Source organism: Sander vitreus, chromosome 22 (genome assembly GCF_031162955.1).
Source record: "Sander vitreus isolate 19-12246 chromosome 22, sanVit1, whole genome shotgun sequence".
In the NCBI taxonomy this organism is placed as follows: domain Eukaryota; kingdom Metazoa; phylum Chordata; class Actinopteri; order Perciformes; family Percidae; genus Sander; species Sander vitreus.
In genome coordinates, this window is record NC_135876.1 from 21,377,916 (window position 1) to 21,397,584 (window position 19,669).

Genomic DNA, 19,669 nt, shown 5'->3' on the forward strand with positions numbered 1-19,669 from the left:
TTTTTACATTTATATGTTAAAAACATGGTAACAGTTTTGACGTTGTATGATGCCACCCACCCAGTTAAACCTCATAAAACATCAAGAACGGTACCTTATAGAAGAGAGAGAAAAACTTACCTGTGTGCTAACTGTTGGAATCCTGGTTGAGAGATGATGCAACTTCCTGTCATGATATCACTGGAATGTACCATTATTTTACAGTTTTTTTTGGGTGTGGGTAACCGGCCTGATATGAATCCAGGGGACATTGATAAAATGATTAATATTTTATCAAAATAATCTATATGTATGCCAAGAATATTACTTAACAATGAGATTATACCTGCCACAATATGGAAGTGTGACAATTTGATCTTTTTGCCTAAAATTTACAAATGAAAAGTCCTGGTGAAAAAGAACAATTGTAGGGAGGGAAAGGCCAAAAACCTCACCCATATCAGCATAAATGTAATTTTAATCATTTAAAATAATATTTGTTTGACTTTATTTTGATGTGATATTGACGGAAGAATACATAGTAATGTTATGTTTTTTAAATTAGAACGTTATTGATATTTATAGCAATTTTATGACTATTTTTATTTATTTTTATTATTATTTCTTAGGGACACAAAAGGCATCGATTTTGTGGAATCACCCATATACCCATATATATATATATGTTTGCCAGATTGGATGTCTGTACTAGAAAATAAGGAAAGTACCTGAGCTTTCTGGAGGGCTCCTAAGAAGCTTGGTGCTGCTGGGGAGAGATGTGTATGATGGGCTTATAGTGTTGTCATTTATACATGTGTTTATTTGGTTTATGGTCTTGAATATTGTAGTTACTGTGTCATCTTTTCTTGATTTTTGTCAACACGTTTGGAACACGAGTGGAATGACTCATCTGTTGTAAAAAAGATGAGGTGGAAATTGGAAAACAAAATGAGATGGTGCCCACAGCATTAACTGCACTGGGTTTTTCTTTGAAACAGCAGAGAGGGTCATGTTGAAAGGAGAAAAGGGATGGGTCTGTGGGGGCGGGGAGGGGGGTGGGGGAGCGTGGACATGTTTGTTCAGCTGAAGGAGCTCTGTGATTGTCCGATAGGAGATGTGATGTGACTACGTTTGCAACCAAGTGCTCACTGCTGGCGGGTGAAAGAAGCAGATAGAAAAGGTTTGTCTTTCTGCTCGGGGACTTAAGTCAATGACAACCATTTGCGTCCACGTCTTTCTTCATTACAGCAGATTATGAACCGATTTTTGATCAAAATGGGTTTAATAAAGCCGCAATCTGTGTAGGGTTGGGCATCGTTTTGATTTTAATAATTCTGATTCCATTTCCGATTCTTCCTTTCGAATCCGGTTCTTATGGATTCTTGATTTTGATTCTTTGAGGGGTGGAGTTGAACCGGGTCACATACTTATTTCACAGATAAGAGGAACGTTTTATTTCGATTCAGTGGTGGTTTACAGTTTTACCGGGGTGTTTTTTTTTCATTGTAAAATGAAGCCACACTAGAGAAACGTCGTCATAAAGGGAGATCAAAGATCAGTATTATGAAAATGTATCGTTCAAAGCCCCTTCTGTCAGTGTTCCCCCTCCATCTTTAGATCCAATCTTCTGCCTTTCTGACCTGATCAATAAAGTTTCACATAATAATCAGACGACAAACGAGACAGAAACAGCTACAGGCAACCTTCAAAAGAAGTCTGCTGGATGTATAATGGAAGAGAACTAAAGAGCCGTCTCTCATTAACATTCCCCACAGTCACCTTCAACAATACATTTGCCTTGGTGCGAGTGGCCGCACTCAGCGGGGAGATGGATTTCTCGCTTCCCGTGTCAGAATATTTTAATGTGTCATCAAAGTGGCAGCTCATTTCTGGCACAGCCAAACACTAAAGCCCGAGCCAAACACTGGAACAAGAAGTCTGTCTGATAATATTAGCATATACTGCCTACGCGGTTTGACACGAGAACTGATTCAGACACGACTCTATGGCGCAGTGCAGTGATTGTGAACCTTTGTGCCACTGGCATGAGATTGAGATTGCAGCAGAGGGTGTGGATGCGTGTATTGTGTGTGTCTGAGAGATGGGGGTGGGTTCCTTTTCTCTGATTCAAGCAGCGCTGTGACAAATCTCTTAAATCCTAGTTTTGTTTAAACACACTCCGGCTTATCAGGCCTGTAATCCTCAGAGCATCCAAGAAACTCATATTTCAACCTGCGCACGGAAACTCAGAGAACATTTAGATGCAGCTAAAAAAGTTTCAACATCTTGGGGAAACATGTCGGAGTGAGATGAAGAAATTGATATTCATTTAATTGTTGTGCTCCCTGTATAGAAATCAGTCCGGGGAGTTTAGTCTGTGACCTGTAGGGAAACACTTTAAAAAGTTGCTTCGCAAAAAGCAGAAAAACAACCTTCCCCAAAACTCCTAATTTGACTGAAACCTTAAACAAGCCACTGTGGTTTTAGCAGTATGTGTGCGGTATTTCTTCTTCTGTACGCAGCAAATCAGAAGTCAAAAGTCAGTAAAAGTAAGTAAAGTTACTGAGTGAGTAAACAAGCATATTTCCCAAAATGTAAAGTCCAAGACGATTGTGATTGGTATAAAGAAATGCCAATAAACCAGAGCAGGTTTTTCTCTCATCCCGGAATGCTGTGTGGACTAGCCAGACCTTCCTCCGCAGCACCGCGGTGGAGGAAGGTCTGGCAATGCGAGACTAGGATGAAACCATCTCAGCTGTCCCGGCATGAGCAGCTCTTCACCCTCTAGTTGCTCTGAACTTAAGCGAGAAAGCACTTGTACTTTGCTGCCACTGCTTCACACCTCACTGCGCGCGTGCATCTCACGTCATAACAACGACAAGCAGGTTGGCTGTAACATTAAAGTTAGTGGGCCAATGCGACATTTTTGACTGACAATACATACTTGTATACTTACATGTTATTAAATAATTTGAAATTATGCTTTAAACTCTTTGTCTTTGGCAATTACTTGCACTTGAGTATGGACATTGTGTACTCTATGTCCATTAAAAGTGAGTGAGTACACTGCTTCTCTTGTATTGGTGCTCTTTTCCGGGGCATATACTACTCTCAGCTTTATTGTAGCTTTTGGGAAGGGTTATGGTTATTGTTATTGTATTTAGCAGTCACTTTTGTCCAAACCGACAAAATGTGAATCTTACAATAGTTAAAATAAACAGTAAACTGTTTTTAAAAGTTGCTAAGCCAATATTAAGCAAAATAGCAATAATAACAATAATGGCAATACAATATCAAATATCAATAATAAAAAAAATAAACAAATACCATAAATATACAAATCATAACTCTAAGAATGAATTAATTATTTAAGTGTAAGATCAACAGATAAGTCTAGAGACCCCTCTTGAAGGATCCAAAACGATCACATGAACGCAGAACACTAGGCAACTCTATCATAGAATGCACGCATATTTTAAGAGGACTGTCTGCAGGGAATGTGTCTGACCAATCACGGTGGGTGTGGGCCGCCTGGACCAAAAATGCCAGGGCCGATTTTTTTGTCCCAGTCCAGCCCTGCACCTTTCACAGAACCAGGGTGTCCGCTGCCTGGGGGCCTCGCACCTGTTCTGAGGGCCGCAGGGAGACGCAAAGTGTGAGCGGCGTCTACAGGCCGGGCCCTTCTGCCTGTCCAATCACTGCCCTGATCACGACATCTGATCCAGTGGTGGCCAACAGCTGCACTGTGGGGTTTTTTGGCACCTGTCGTGCCTTTAGATCTTGGAGTTGGAAATAGAGTTGGTTATGGAGCCTTCGCCTACCGTGCCCCTCGTCTTTGGAATGGCCTCCCACTACATGTTAAAGAAGCTCACTCTGTTGACATTTTTAAATCTGGAAGAGAAAACCCACCTCTACTCATTATATTATAGCCAACCATAACACACCATCCTTTCTGCGTCCTTCACTTCATTCTCTTATGCTGGTTTTGTGTTGTTTATTACTGCTTCAATGCTGTTCAATTGTTTTTTTGCTGTCGGTTATTTCTGTGCACTGAGAAAGAATGTTTTATGGTGATTTTACACTTGAAATAAAATTTGGTTGATCGACTGATCTTCCTGCTTGCCTTGAATGCCTCATGGATGCAGAGGAATCTGTTTGCAAAAACCAAAAGCCTAAAGTAAGGTAAGTAAACACGTACGTTTGAATGAACTTTCCTGGTGTGGCTTGAGAAGACAAGTTCCTCAACAGCAGTGGTGGAATGTAACTAAGTACATTTACTCAAGTACTGTACTGTACACATTTGAGGTATAGGCTACTTGTACTTGAGTCTTTTGTTTTCATGCCACTTTCTACTTTTTATCCTCTACATTAATCTGACAGCTTTAGTTACTAGTTACTTTACAAATTAAGAGTTTTGCACACATAGCACATGTAGTTTATAAAATGCATACATGTATAATACAAATAATACATGTTTCATTATAAATTTAGTCTATATCGACGACGTTTCATTTCCGGGATTGTTCAGGAGCCGCTGGATATTACGGCCAGATGTCCGTCACTTTACGCTTTCTTTGTGTTGGCTTTCTAAACTAGCTAGACTATCTGTCCAATCTGAGTTTTCTGTTGCACGACTAAAACAACTTTTGAACGTACGCACGTTCCACCAAAACAAGTTCCTTCCCGAGGCTATTTTGCAGAGGCACCGTCATTACTCTATGTCCGGGGCTTTGCGCCGCGCAAGACGATTATGATTGGTTTAAAGAAATGCCAATAAACCAGAGCACGTTTTTCTACCGGAATGCTGTGTGGACTCGCCAGACCCTCCACCCAGCGCTGTGGAGGAAGGTCTGCCAATGCGAGACTTTTATAAATTAAATGACTCAACAATATATATAGGCCTACAAGTCCAGCTGAAATGATTAGCCAATCAAACACTTAGTTGATTGACAGAACTGTTTTGATCGTTTAGTTTCTAAACAGTGAGGATTTTTCTGCATTGAATACTTTTACTTTTAATACTTTAAGTACATTTTCCTGATGATACTTACATACTTTTACTTAAGTAACATTTTCAATGCAGGACCTTTACTTGTAACAGAGTATTTTTACAGTGTGGTATTAGTACTTTTACTTAAGTACAATATCTGAATATGTCTTCCACCACTGCTCAACAGTGTAAAAAACAAAAACTGGTTGCCTCCTGGTCTGCAAGAGTGGACATCAGCCCCTCACATATGCTTAGTTTCCATTACAGATGGAATTCCAGCTGAGAGAAAGAGAAAGAAGCTGCAGACTCTCACGCACATAAGCCATTTCGGGGGGAAATAAATGTGTAGTGAATTTAATGGAAAAATACCAAGATATGTGCTACAGTCGCAGCTATCTTCCCCAGAGGACATCAGTGATTTATTTCTGCTACAAAACACCCAGAAAAGTTGATGAGAAAAACAACTTTATTTCAGGTCTGCACCAAAATCGCTCAGTAATGAGAAAGCAAGCGGCAGGGTTACCGCCCACCCTGCAGATTGTCAGGTGGGCCAGTTGTCTTACTGCTGACTGATTTCTCTTCTCCAACATAAATTATGTGGCTAAAATAAATGCTGGCAGCGCTCCAGCAGGGCTAAATTGGAAACCTTGGGGGTAGTTATTTCGGCCTCTGATGGGGAAGTGATATCTATACAGCGGAGTTGCTACAGTGAATTAGTGCGAATTGTTTTGTTTCTTCCTGAATCACGAGACAATGCTGCAGAACCAACTATAACACGAGGGAGATGTACAGCTCCACCATGCAGGACCCCTGGTGTCCCCTCCAAAGAGCCACCAATAAAAACGTACAACGTACAAAAAAACACATACAAAAAAAAACTACAAGTTGAACTAGCTAGCTAGTGGTTTCCCCCCACTCCCAGTGTTTATGCTAAGCTAAACTCAGTGACTGCTGGCTCCAGCTTCATATTTAAAAAAGAGACAGATGTGAGAGTTGCATCTTCTCATCCTACTCTCAACAAGAAGGAGAATAAGCAGATATCCTATAAGTCAACGTATTGATTTTTTAATGCTGTGAGCCACAAAACAAATTGCATTGGGGTAAAGAGACAATTCTCAGATGGGTACAGTAGTGCTAACCTGACTCCGCCAGATGGATTGCTTCGCATTTGCTCGGCATATCCATCTGGGAACTTTCTGTTGGAGAACTTTTGGGAAGGGGCGAAAATACTGGTTAGCTGATTGGATAAACCATCTGTCTACCACCACCTATGTTGGTGATAATCAACCAGTCAGATCAACGATATATCAAACTCTTGCCGAAACCAGTCGGGAGAAGAGCAAAAACATCTTTTCCTCCGAGAAAAGCCTCCAGTGCCGTTTTTTGCTCTTTCAATGAATAATTTGGATAAAACTTGCGCGATAGCTACGCTCATCTCATCCGTGGAAGCCGCCAGTCGCTTCTCGTTGCATCACACCTAAACCCGCCTCAAAACCGGTCGTTTGGCGAACGGCTCCAAATTTTCTCTGTCTCAAGACTGATCTGCAAGTGGAAAACTGGAGCTCACAAGATCAGGACGGTCTCACGAGGCTAGTATTTTTAGATGTATTTATTAGTAGGATAACCCCTTGAGATGAATCATCTCATTTTCGAGGGGGTCCTTAAAACAATTAAACAGCAAATACAAAACACAAAATACATTCACAAATACACACATCACTCCCAAGCCTAACTGCTCCAACAACAACTGATCCCCCTCCCCCATATACATACAATTAAAAACACAGTAAATTTGCATACATCCCAAATATGATGCTATTTTAGTAGATGCACAAACAGGAGCCAACTCATAAAATAAATAAATAAATCAACAAAAATCGTAATATGTCAAGTTAGAAACAAGAGCAGGTTATTTGTAAATAATTAAAGACAGATGCCTTAAACTAAACAAATGAAGTAATTGATCTAAGTGGGCAAGGTATTCCAATCAGATGGTGCTTTAAATTTAAAGGCACGTCGCCCAATTTCTTTGGAGATTCTGGGAACAAAAACAAATAGGTACACAGTATGTCTCAGACTATATGTCGATCTATATGGGATTAAATGTTGTTTCAAATAAGTAGGATAGTTAGAGAAAACTGATTTAAAAATAAAATGCAGCCAGTGAGAATGCCTTCTAAATTTGGGTGTTAACCAATGAAGCGACTCATACATCAGGCAATGATGGGTTCTATAAGGATACCTCAGAACAAATCGACAGAGACTATTATAGGCTACATTGAGAGGGATAAGGTTTGTTTTCGGAGGTATTCTGATAAATAAAATCTGCATAATCTAGTACTGGTAATAGAAGCTGTGAGATGATCCTTTTCCTAACCTGTAGTGTAAAACTGTTGATTGAACGATATAGTGTTCTCAGACTATAGTTTATTTTCTTAACTGAATTAATATGAGGTTTAAAAGAAAGCTGAGAATCAAGATATTAAAATTCCTCCACTTTCTCAAGTGTTGTTCCATCCAAAAAGTGAATTGAACAATTATTAACTGGGTGAAGAGAATTAAATTTAGTGCCGAACAACATGGTATATGATTTCTTCTTATTAAGTAAAAGTTTGTTATGTGAAAACCATTTTTGAACGGCATCAAAGTCAACCTGTAGTGAATGCTCAATATGCAAGATATCTGGCTTGTAGGAATTGATGACTGTATCATCTGCATATAAATAAATATGACAAGTAGAGCAGGATTGCGGAAGATCATTAAAAATAGAGAATAACAAAGGCCCAAGAGATGAGCCTTGAGGTACACCTTTTTCAATAATTTTAAATTTAGACTGACAACCATTATAAGAAACACACTGGCGTCTATTGTGAAGGTTATGAGTTAAACCATAGTATAGAATGTCTAGAGAAGCCAATAGCAAAAGGTTTGTCAAGCAGAAGATAGTGATCAACCATGTCGAAAGCCTTTGTCAGACCAATGAAAATTGCACCAGTAGGCATGTTATCTAAAGAAGAAAATATATCATTGGTGAGATTCATTCCATTCATTCAAGAGCAGTGGTCTGAATCCAGATTGGTGTGGAGATAGGATATGAAAGTCATTGACATATTGAGATATTTGATTAAAAATTAACTTTTCAAACACCTTTGCTATGCTATTAATAATGGAAATGGGTCTGTAATTATTGAGGTCAGAAGAGTCGCCAACTTTATGCCAAGGGGTAACTTTGGCACATTTCCAGATTGATGGAATTGTGCATGTAGATAAGGAAAGGTTAAACAAGTCAGATATAGGATAAGCAAGAACATGAGAGGCAATTTTAATAAACTTAATCTCCAAACCATCTGGGCCAGCACCACTACCTGAACTCAATCCACAAATAACCTGCTCGACATCAGCCGGATGAATTCTGCTAAACGAGAAGGAACTATGACATATAGGGTTATCTGGTAAGATTTCAGGATAGGGAAAATCTGAGTGCTTTGAGCTACTAATGGAAGAAAAGTACTCGCTTAAAGCATTGGCAATTATAGAATAATCTGTGAGATTTTCATTATTGAGTCTAATATGAGAAAATTAGTTTTTAGTAGGTTTATTAGACTGTCAAATGTTATTCCAAAACTGTTTGGGGTTATTAAAATCATTATTTAAACAGTCTTTATAATACTTAGATTTAGCATTTCTAGTTTTAGTTGTACATGTAATCCGTAAGATTTCATATGAAATCAAGTCATCAGAGTCCTTTGATAAGCGATATATTTCCCAGGCCTTGTCTGTCTAAAAAGACTAATAAGATCACCATTAATCCATGGTGTCTACCCTTTACCTTAATTGATTTCCAAGAAGCATGTCTATTAATTACATCACTTAGCTCAGTATAAAAAAAGTTCCAAGCATTTTCAACAGTGGTTATTAACTGAAACCTGTCCCATTTTATAGAAATTAAATCTTAAATAAAACGCTCACTATTCAAATTTCTAAATTGTCTTACTGTAATGCATCTTGGTGGAAAACGAGGTACTTTCATTTTCAGTAGTGCATCTATATTTTCAGATCCTTGTGGACACACACAGACATGCATAAAAAAATGACACGGAGCCCGAACGATTCACATTTAATGCCCTGGGCTTTATTGTCTTATTTTAGTGAGAGTTCTGTCACATTTTTTATTTATTTTTTTTTAAGTCTTTTCAGCCTCCAGGTGGGACAAGTAAACCTCAAGGATATATCCTGCCATTGGACTGGGCATTCAGATTCTGACAAAGACGAGAAGCACTACTAAGTAATGCTGCCTTTGTGCCTAACTCTTCACAGAAGAGAGTACATTAAATTCCCCAAAGGAAGGCACCCAATACTTGTGGTTTTTTGGCCTTGCAGCCGTCTGGAGATTATTTTTTTCAAAGAAAAAAAGAAAGAAAATAAAGACAAAGGGGAAGAGAGAGGAGAAAACTGCCGTTCTCCCACCACTCCTCCTCCGTCCCCTCATTAGCATTTTTTTTGTTATAAAAACTGGAATGATGAGACACGTACAGCGATTACTGCCCATTCACCTCCCTTATCACCTATGCATGAACAAGTAACGAACAAAAGAATGAAGTCTTTCAATTAACGAAAAGCTTACAATCAAGTTTACCACAAGAAGAAAATACAAAAATAACTGAATTTCTGTTTTACAAAAATGTTTGTGGGATAAAACAAATATAAAGGGGACTCCGCTTGCATGAAAGTGAAGAACGACCCCTTTAAAAAAAAAAAAAAAAAAAAAAATACAAAAGCAGCATTAATATTTATCAAAACCATGAACGAAAACATCACAAAAAAATAGTGCTTTAAATCTGAAGCCGCAGAGGCTTCTGGGAAGAGACTTCATCCCTGTTTTGTTACTTGTGTTTGGGACAATGTTAATGGAAGCTCCCAGGGAGAGAGGAGCACCTCTCTTCGAGTGAACCACAGTCAGCCGCCAACACCTCGCCTCATCTTCATCCTCCTCCTGGCCTGTATGTATGTCACCATTGATTTTCACATGATCCACAGAGAGAAGAACAGGGACCCAAAATAAAACGTGGGGAACCTGCTTTGTGTTCACAATATACAAAAATACCCAGGAGTCCGTAGCTACCTAACATTTACTACAGCACAGGAACCAACAAAAGGTACAGTGTACAAATAAAAACAAAACAAAAGCAAAACAAAAATAACCTGTAAACACAGCACAATAAATAGATAAAAACAGCAGGCTCCGCACCATGCACATGATGTGATAAAACTCTTCTCTATACAACTCCCGCATCTCTCACACTCAAGTTACTTGGTTTACTTTTTTTCCTTTTAAGTTTGACTCCAAGTGCAAAACATCACAAATGGACAGTTCTGTATTCAAGTAATATATACAAGGGGATATTACAAATATGTAGTTACTGTACAGATACTAATTTTGCCATATTCATAATTTACAGATCTTTTACTTTTAACAGTAACAAAAAAAAAAAAAGGTTTAAAAAGTATGAGAGATGAGAATTGCAAGCGAGCGGCCGCAGCCACCCCGTCGTTCTGTCAGTCTGCACCAGAGTCCTGCTGTCCCTTTTTGCATTCCCGATGCTACGATGCACAGCACCTAAAGAGTGGACTCTTCACTGCACCGCTACTACGTCACCTCCATGGCCACTGTGTTGTCTGCTATACTGTTCAGTGCTGGCTTGTCTTCGTCGTGATTATCCCTGTGGAGGAGAGGGAAGCCAAGATTAACGCCGATGATCTCCCGCATTGGATCTTTTATCTCCCGTGTGCTGTTGTTACTTTATCAAAACAGCATCTTTAACCGTCCTAGATCTCAGTCAACAGATCTCTTCTCTGTGTGTGTGCGTGCGAGAATACTGAAGAGCTCTGACGTAACAGCTCAGCTCCTCTTTCAGGCAGATTTATGTTGTTTCTCAGTTGTCTTTGGCAGACACTGCAATGGCAATATTTAGATGCCAGGTCCAACTGAATACTTAAACCAGGGACTGGATGTTGATGCGAGGGCTTTACTCTTGCTTATCCAGAAATAAACATTGCATAAAAAAGGTGACCTGATACTAGGGATGGGTACCGAAACCCGGGCTATTTTTCCCTCCGTCGCGCCGAAACGGACGTAAAAATATCACTCTCTCTGTAGTCTACCGTTGACTAGCTACAGTAAATGCAGGCTAATTTTAAAATGCCATATTTTCCCTCTGGGCTCACCAAAACGGACGGAAAAGCATATTAACCATTCACTTTTCAGTTTTGCAAGAATCGGAATCGTTTCAAAAGTACCGGTTTGGCATCGGAATCGTAAAAATCCAAACGATACTCAACACTATCTGATACTGCTACAACAAGAGTGACAAGTTCTGTTCTTCTGCATATTTGAATAAATATATAGGCGTTGTTTGAGACAATGCCATGAGGAACCGTCGTCTACTCTCCCTCTTTTGTGTTCAGCCTTTATGTACGTGCAGCTCCGCTTGGAGTTTAAACTAATTACAGCCTGTGGCTGTCGACTCTGGTAAGTAAGTGAGTAAAGTTTATTTGTATAGCACTTATCACAGACCGAGTCAGAAAGTGTATCACAGGCCAAATAAATAAAGACATTACAACAAATTGATAATCCTAAAAAGCACAATAAATCACAGTAAATCATTGTACAACACAAAAGCACAAAATGCGTCTTTAGCTGCTTTTTTCTGCATCAGCATGAAGTAATTCAAAACAAATGTCTCTTTCTTTGCCAAACTGGTGTAACAAAGCCCCACCTTGAGCCCATGTCCATGGACGATGCTCCAGAGACTTTGGGCATCTGCAGGTTGGTGGTGGCGGACAGCTTTAAGGCAGAGGGTGGCACGTTGCCGAGGGTCCGGGGGATGTGGCGTCCAGCCAGGCTGCCGGCCGACGGCACGCTCAGACAGATGTTGTTCCCGATGAGGACCTGAGTGGTGGCAGGGGTGGCGTTGGCGGCATTGCATCCCAGGATCCCCAGCGCTGCTGCTGCATGGGCGCTAGGGGTGGAGGCGAGGGAGGTGGGGACGGCGTTGGCGGGTGAATGGGTCGCCGAGTTGGAAGAGGGCTGGAGGAAAGTCGGGGCCGTGGAGGTGGTAGTGTGCGTTGACTGGTTGGTCTGGTGAAGGGCCGCGGTGGTGCTGGAGAGGTGCAAGCCTTTGAAAACACCTGGTGAACAGAGAGAGAAACCGGATTAACGCAGGAATCTGAATGTTCCTATCAACATTTTCTTTGGCTAGAGATGTTGGCATATTCAGTATCAACCATAGCATTTTATGAGGCACCCTTGCCAGGGCTCCAGACTGCGCATTTTGTGACCAAAATTTGAGTGTGCGCGACCAGTAAATTTGCTGTTTTTTCTGGATTTTTTTTTTAATACACGTTAAACGTGGAAGGGGCGCGTCAATGAATCCGGAATCTGTGGCAGGCCAATGAGTGTGAGAAGGATAGGGAATGGCCACTGTAAGTGGCTAATGTGTGGAGGGGGAGGGTCCTAGAGATAATCAAGGGCGCGTAAACGTCTGTGGGAAGGAGACCGATATGACAGACATGTTAATAAATGAAGAAGCAATGCCACTGCCGGTTGCGGGGTCACACTCGGCGTCCGCACGTGCTGTTGCACAGCGCTGCCGTTACCATGTTTCCGTGAAAATCACGACATTGCATTCCGTAATACATTTACGAGAGGTGATCCGCAGCCGGAGATCATCCATCTCAAGACATTGAGACGTACATTGGTTACGTTAGCCCTCCTCTGTTTCCCTCACTTTGTTTACGTCTCAACCCGGCTTGCGTGCACTTCCGGTCGGCGGAGCTGTGTTGTTAAACCTCGGCAGTGATGTAGTGCATCCGCTGATTTATTTGCATTTTTAAAACGTCAGCGACGGAATTTGCCACACGCTGCGGTACCGCTCCCTCACTTGGGTGAGAGAGGTAGAAATGTGACAGCAGAGACCGGAGACCTGCTACATATAGGCTGCTAAATATATCACTATTTACCTCGTAAAAACAAAGAGTGCTCGTGTCAGTGTCGTGAGCTCTGGCTCTCTCATCACTCAATATTTCCCACACTGGATGTTAGATAGTTAGTTAACCTAGATACTCCCCGTTCTATGGAAGATTAAACACCTCAGATATGATGATTTCAGTGTAAACAAAAAAAAAAAAGAGACAGAGAGGAGAGGGGGAGAGCCTGTATGAGGCAATAATACAGTACACTGACACTTTGTTTACAGTTCTGAATGTGCATTTGTTAAGCACCATTCAGTTAAAATGTGACTGAACTAAAATAAAACAGCACATTGTAGTTTCTGTATTTATTACCAATTGTTAACATGGGGGAAATGTCAAAAATTGCGTTGCAGGTCGATTTAAGTTGTGCGCCCCTAAATTCTCTGCCTGTGCCCCTAAAACTTTTTAGTTAGGGGCTACAATGTTCCTAGTAAAAAAAAAAAAAAAAAAAAAAAGTGAGTCTGGAGCCCTGCTTGCACAATCTAATGCAACAGCCATGCAATAAATCATATCATCGTGTCGTCGCTGTCAGTGAGGTGTTGATGCAACGCTAAGGTCATTGTTAAGACAGTTAACGGTGATAATGGTGATGTATTGACTGCCTCGTATTGAAAAGTGTTATTTTCACAATAGCAATCCAGTATTTCACACGAACAAAAACTAAGAATTAGAGGTAAGTAAGAAAAAATAATCAAGTTCATGTAACCACACTTTTTTCTTTCTTATCCAATTAATCAGCTGGTGACCCCGCAGGGAGTGGGGCCCCATAGTACAAAACTTGACAGAGGTAGATCTTCCTTTCTTCCGTTAAAGCTTTTTGGTTTAATTAGTAAAATAAGAGACACTCACCTGCACCTGTCAGGACCCCATTGACTCCACCTGCCAGCACCAGCTCCTCTTTGGACTTGAAGGCCAGCAGCTGGTCCGTGGTGACGAGGGCCGAGGCAGCAAACTGGGCGCTGGCCTGGTCCAACGTCTTGGACACGAGAGCCTAGATGGAAACCAGACAGAAAACATGTGGGCCTGTGCCAAAGACTTAAACCGGCCTGCTAAAATGTATCTGTAACGACCGAAACTAGCGAGTCAGCACTTTGGCTGCCAGACAGGAACTGAGCCAATGGCATTAATTCTGCTCTTGGGAATGAGGACGTGTCCCATTTCCTAAGGACGGCTGAACTGACCTTCAACAGTAAAGGATTTCCATATTGGAAGAACTCCGGCTGATTCAGTTTAACCAAGCTCCCACTTACCTCCATTTGGTCATAAACGCACATGCGAGAAGTGCACAAACAATTGCACAAAATAATACAAACAGCTGACCATGATGGGATTTCAACACCTGTAAGATAAAGGCTCTCAGCTGTGTGTCCATCCCTACTGACCTGTGGGTTGGTAGCTGCTGCAGAGTTGTTGGCTTGTTGTTGCTGTTTGCTCTGCTCCAGCTGCTGTTTCTGCATGTGGGCCAGCTGCTCCTGGTGCTGCTGGTACTGCTCTGCTGTGAACACTGGACAGGAGGGATGAGATGCACCAGTCAAAACCAGAATTTGGACATCGTTTACTGTGCGGTTCAGTTGGTTCACTTGGCATTTAGCTGAGACTCGAGACCAGAGCAAGACGCACACTGACAGACATACATTTTATACAGACTAGTATGTGTATTATAAGCAACCCGAAGCCATTTGTTTGTGCAGATATGCATCATATTTTCTCTCAAAACTTCTATTTTGGTCAGGAGGGGAAAAACCTCTGAAATATAACAAAGTGAAACAGTAATTCAAAAGCCGGCAGCTTTTTAAGACAGGACAACACTCCATTCAATGATGTACAAACCCCAACTCCAATGAAGTTGGGACGTTGTGTAAAACAAAAACAGAATACAATGATCTGCAAATCCTTTTCAACCTATATTCAACTGAATACACTACAAAGACAATATATTTATTGTTCAAACTGAGCAACTTGATTCTAAAATTGTTGTGTGCGCAAATATTCACTCCTTTTGAATTTGATGCCTGCAACACTTTTAAAAAGCTGACAGGGGCAACAAAAGACTGGGAAAGTTGAGGAATGCCCAAAAAACACCTGCTTGGAACATTCCACAGCTGAACAGGTTAATTGGTCATGATTGGGTATAAAAGGAGCATCCCCAAAAGTTGCAAGTTAAAACTTTACCATGCAAAGCGAAAGCCATATATCAACAACACTCAGAAACACCGCCGGATTCTCTGGGCCCGAGCTTATCTGAGATGGACTGACGCTAAGTAGAAAAGTGTGCTGTGGTCCGACGAGTCCACATTTCAAATTGTTTTTGGAAATCATGGACGTCATGTCCTCCGTGCCAAAGAGGAAAGAACCATCCAGATTTGTATCAGCGCAAAGTTCAAAAGCCAGCATCTGTGATGGTATGTAGGTCGGGTATAGTTTGGGATTTTTCCGATACCGGCGACAAAAACAACCACCAGATGGGAAAAGGGTATTTTACAATAACTTTGAATGCACTACGAGGCTTACCAGTTTCAAGTGAACGCACCGCCTTTGTTGTTTTTCCGACAACGGCAGTTCCACACTTTACACCGTTTAACGTTAGCCGTCAGCATTTCAACCGTGTTTAAGCAAGCTACTAGCTAACAGTAGGCCAACGTTACCTGGTGTCAAGTGTAGTCTTAACTAGCGTCAGGTGCAGCGATGCTTCTGTTGCCTGTGGTGTCCATTTCGGAGCACCAGAGAGAAGCGCAGGCATTTCAGTGGCAACAAAATGAGGCACCGAAATCCGCGTTGCTATTTGGTCCGGTAGACACCGTTTTTTTTTAAATTTATGGACATAGAAAGACAAAAGGATCCAAGGGATAACATGTAAAAGCGATTTTTAAAAGCACTTTTTTCCCAACACGGTCCTTGATGGAAGAGAACAGGATATACAACACATACAACCCTTCTAAGGGGGTGCCCTTTAGCGCCGGGTTTCAGTACCCAACCCTAATGGTATTTTTTTTTTTTTTTGGGGGGTGGTGGTGGTGGTGTTGTTCCTTGCACATCTGTAAAGGCACCATTAATGCTGAAAGGTACATGCAGGTTTTGGAGCAACATATACTGCCATCGAAGCAAAGTCTTTTTCAGGGACGTCCCTGATAATTTTAGCAAGACAATGCCAAGCCACATTCTGCACGTGTTACAACAGCGTGGCTTCGTAGTAAAAGAGTGCGGATACTAGACTGGCCTGCCTGCAGACCAGACCTGTCTCCCATTGAAAATGTGTGGCGCCTTATGAAGCACAAAATACGACAACGGAGACCCCGGACGGATGAGCAACTGAAGTCATACATCAAGCACGAATGGGAAAAAATTCCACCTAGAAACCTTAGTCCTCAGAAAATTTGTGTCCTCAGTTCCCAAACGCCTATTATGTGTTGTTAAAAGAAAAGGTGATGTAACAGTGGTAAACATGCCCCTGTCCCAACTTTTTTGGAATGTGTTGCAGGCATCAAATTAAAAATGAGATAAAAAAAATAAATAATAATATTTATCAGTTTGAATGTTAAATATCTTGGTATATATATAGAAAAGGATTTGCAAATCATTGTATTCTGTTTTATTTACGTTTTACACAATGTCCCAACTTCATTGGAATTGGGATTTGTAAGACACTTTTCCTGTTCATATACAAAAGCAACGCCTCAGTGGGCTTATAGACAGAAATAATTATGGTACAACACCACAAGGGTCTAGTTGATGTGGGCGTGTTGCTACAGGATTCAAGGTAAAGAAAATGAAACAAGCTAGAAAGTCCAGTTCGTAGGCTTATCAAACACAGTCACAAATGCACAACGGTTTATACTCCTGAGGCCTGATTGTACAGCTCTCGCACAAATTTACACAATGGTACAAGGTACAGACTAGGGCTGAACGATTTTTGAAAATAATCTAATTGCGATTTCTTTCAAAAATATTACGATTTCGATTCAATATGCGATTATTTTTTTAAGCTCTGTCTTCTGTATTATTCAACAAAGACAAGCAATAAATCATTGTATAGTATGAACAATACAAGATTAGATAGATTAAACAAACTGTTCTTTCCTGGAGGCCAGGCCTGGATGTGCTGACGAAATTAGGTGATGCATGAATTTATATGAATGACATCTTTTATTGAACTACTTCAGTCACAGTAGAATACTGAGCACTGACCGCCTGGTGTAAACATTCATATGAAAGTCAGAAACGAATCACACAAACTAAAGTGCAGATTGCAGAAATATAAAAACAAATATGTGGCTTTACCACACTTAGTAGTATTTACATTTAATTATCATTTACTGTAATAAACATATGTAAACATGTGGATTGCACTTTTTAAACTGTAAAAATATAGTATATACACAACGGTGTATTTTTTTTACAGCGCACACAGAGGAGCTGCCACCAGCCCCTCCCTCCCCTCATGAAGTTGCATGCCGCGTGCATGACAGCGTCAACATTGCACTCAGAGACAGAGAGGCTATCGTTACGTTAGCAGTAGCATGCTGCTGCTGGTCTTGCCGTGGGATTAACACTACTAATAAAACCGTTGAAACAACGCAGCCACGCTGCTGTGAAAGCTCCCCGAACGTCATTTATCAGATTCTGGTTGTTACCCCTCCACTCCATATCTTTATAACGGAGCTAGCTAACTGGAGCTAACCGCTAATCAGAGCTAATCGTTGCTAACTGAGCCTTCAGTTCTGCGTGCCTGTATCCATTAACTGCATGTATGGACTCAAGCCCGAATAAAACCCTTAATTTTATTAAAATGGCTGTAAAAGTTTTAAACAAACTCTTGTTTGAATGACAGAAATCTGCTCAAGGTACGGCGTAGTATTAGCGTGCTAAGTTGATTCTTTCTCTGCGGGTGCAGACTGATTTGCTCTTGCGAGTCACATGACCAAATCGCAGCCTTTGCGATTAGGAAATTGCGTCTTAACAAATCACGATATTATCGCAAATTTAATTAATCGTTCAGCCCTAGTACAGACTTCAAGGTATTCCACCTGTGGTGTTATCCGAGTGATCGTAACAGTGAGTTGCCAGGAAACGCATTGTGTCACAGAAAGAGTCACATTCCATATGAAGACAGTATTTCACCGTATCAGAAATGCTTAGGCGTAGTCCACAATAAAAAAGGAAATTCAAATCGTTCTCAAATAAAATCCTGTTCTCACAAGCACTGTGTAAAATAATCTCTGTCCAAACGAAAACACAAAAACACAATTGAAGTGCTTTCAAGAGCAAGCCAATGCAATAACCACAATCAATACAAAACAATAATCACAAGTCTGAAAAACAGCCAAACCCCAGAGGCTACCTGACTACTATTGCGCGCTGATCACTCCGTAGTGCATTCGGGCGAAATGTCGCCTCATTTGTGACAAAGAAGATAATGGCTCCGGCAACTTGAGTTAACAAGCCAAAACCTCTATTTTCCCCGTCTACAAGTCAACACTGATAGCTTTACCCTGGCAGGAGCTTTTCAAAAGATCTGTTTTCAGTGTGACCTTTGTGGCCGTTTTGGCCTTTTGTGGACAAAAGGCCAAAACGCATATAATAATATAAACTAATAATTGTACAAGCAGTAATCTAATGAGGTCAAATTTGACATAACTACAAAATGTGCACATCTGCACAATATGACATTTCAAAAATGATATCAGAACCAGGTATTAAAACCTCAATAAACAAACCATGTTTAAAACTCTCAAAATAGGGCATTGAAAAAAAAATAGTGTTTGGTATTGGAGCACATACTCCGGTATCTTTTTAGGATGTTTTAACAGCAGACATTTTGACTTTTCATAATAGGAAAAGCACAGCCGTTTCTTATAACATTAAGTATAGCTCGGTTCTATCCGCGTGTCCCAGTTAGCCATGACAGTAAGCCATCATGCATACTATCAAAACCCTGAAACTGAAGCAGCTATATGAAATTCAGCTCTTATAAATGTTATCATATACACGTTTTTACTACAGTGGCATGTCAACATGTCTTTTACAAAAAAGGGATATAATACCCAGCCCTAATCAGAACCTCTTGTCCAGTAGTAATCTATTAAGTGCAGTCTGAGGAGAGTTCTAGCCTTCACTGGCAGCTGGAATACACCTGCTCCAACTACGGGAGGAAAGGACGAAAAATACCGAATTCCTACATAAGAATGTGCTTCTACACACTTATTTCATAACAGAATACCTTCAGCAGGCCACTAGTGGTATGTCTAGACAATCACATTACTAAGGCCTTCTTTGCACAGCAGTTAGCGCAAGGTAAAACAACAGAAATATACCTGAGAAACACATTCTTAACATATACATATTAAGACTCCCGCACACTGTGCTCTTTACTTACAGTCCAGAGTCTTTTGTTCTGCATTGTCGACCCATGGTCTTCACCTACACACCTGTTGATCTACAGGTGTGCACAAGTTCTGCTCTTTGATTCTTGCCTGATCTGACATTGACCATCCTGCCTTTTTATTAGGGCTGCACGATATGAGGAAAATATGCGATGACATTGTTGAATATTGCGATAACGATTTTTGTACTCCGTTCTGTGAAAAAAGGAAATTTATGTTATACTGACAAATTTATCTTAAAGACAGAATGTACCAAGTGCAGTTATCTACTCTTTGTACTAAAGCAAAA

At 40.7% G+C, this 19,669-nt stretch overlaps 1 protein-coding gene across 2 annotated transcripts in view; it reads right to left on the reverse strand.

Moving 5' to 3' along the window:
- Nucleotides 1–9,079: 9,079 nt before the first annotated feature.
- The window catches only part of LOC144536922 (enhancer of polycomb homolog 1-like), a 46,474-nt gene continuing 35,884 nt past the window's right edge, over nucleotides 9,080–19,669 (reverse strand). For both annotated transcript variants that reach the window (XM_078280263.1, XM_078280262.1), the window contains 4 exons: nucleotides 14,383–14,504; nucleotides 13,850–13,991; nucleotides 11,746–12,157; nucleotides 9,080–10,689 (listed from right to left, as the gene is read on the reverse strand). In XM_078280263.1, coding sequence (XP_078136389.1) covers nucleotides 10,617–10,689; nucleotides 11,746–12,157; nucleotides 13,850–13,991; nucleotides 14,383–14,504 — 749 coding nt within the window. In that variant the 3' untranslated portion in view covers nucleotides 9,080–10,616. The remainder of the gene's footprint in view (nucleotides 10,690–11,745; nucleotides 12,158–13,849; nucleotides 13,992–14,382; nucleotides 14,505–19,669) is intronic.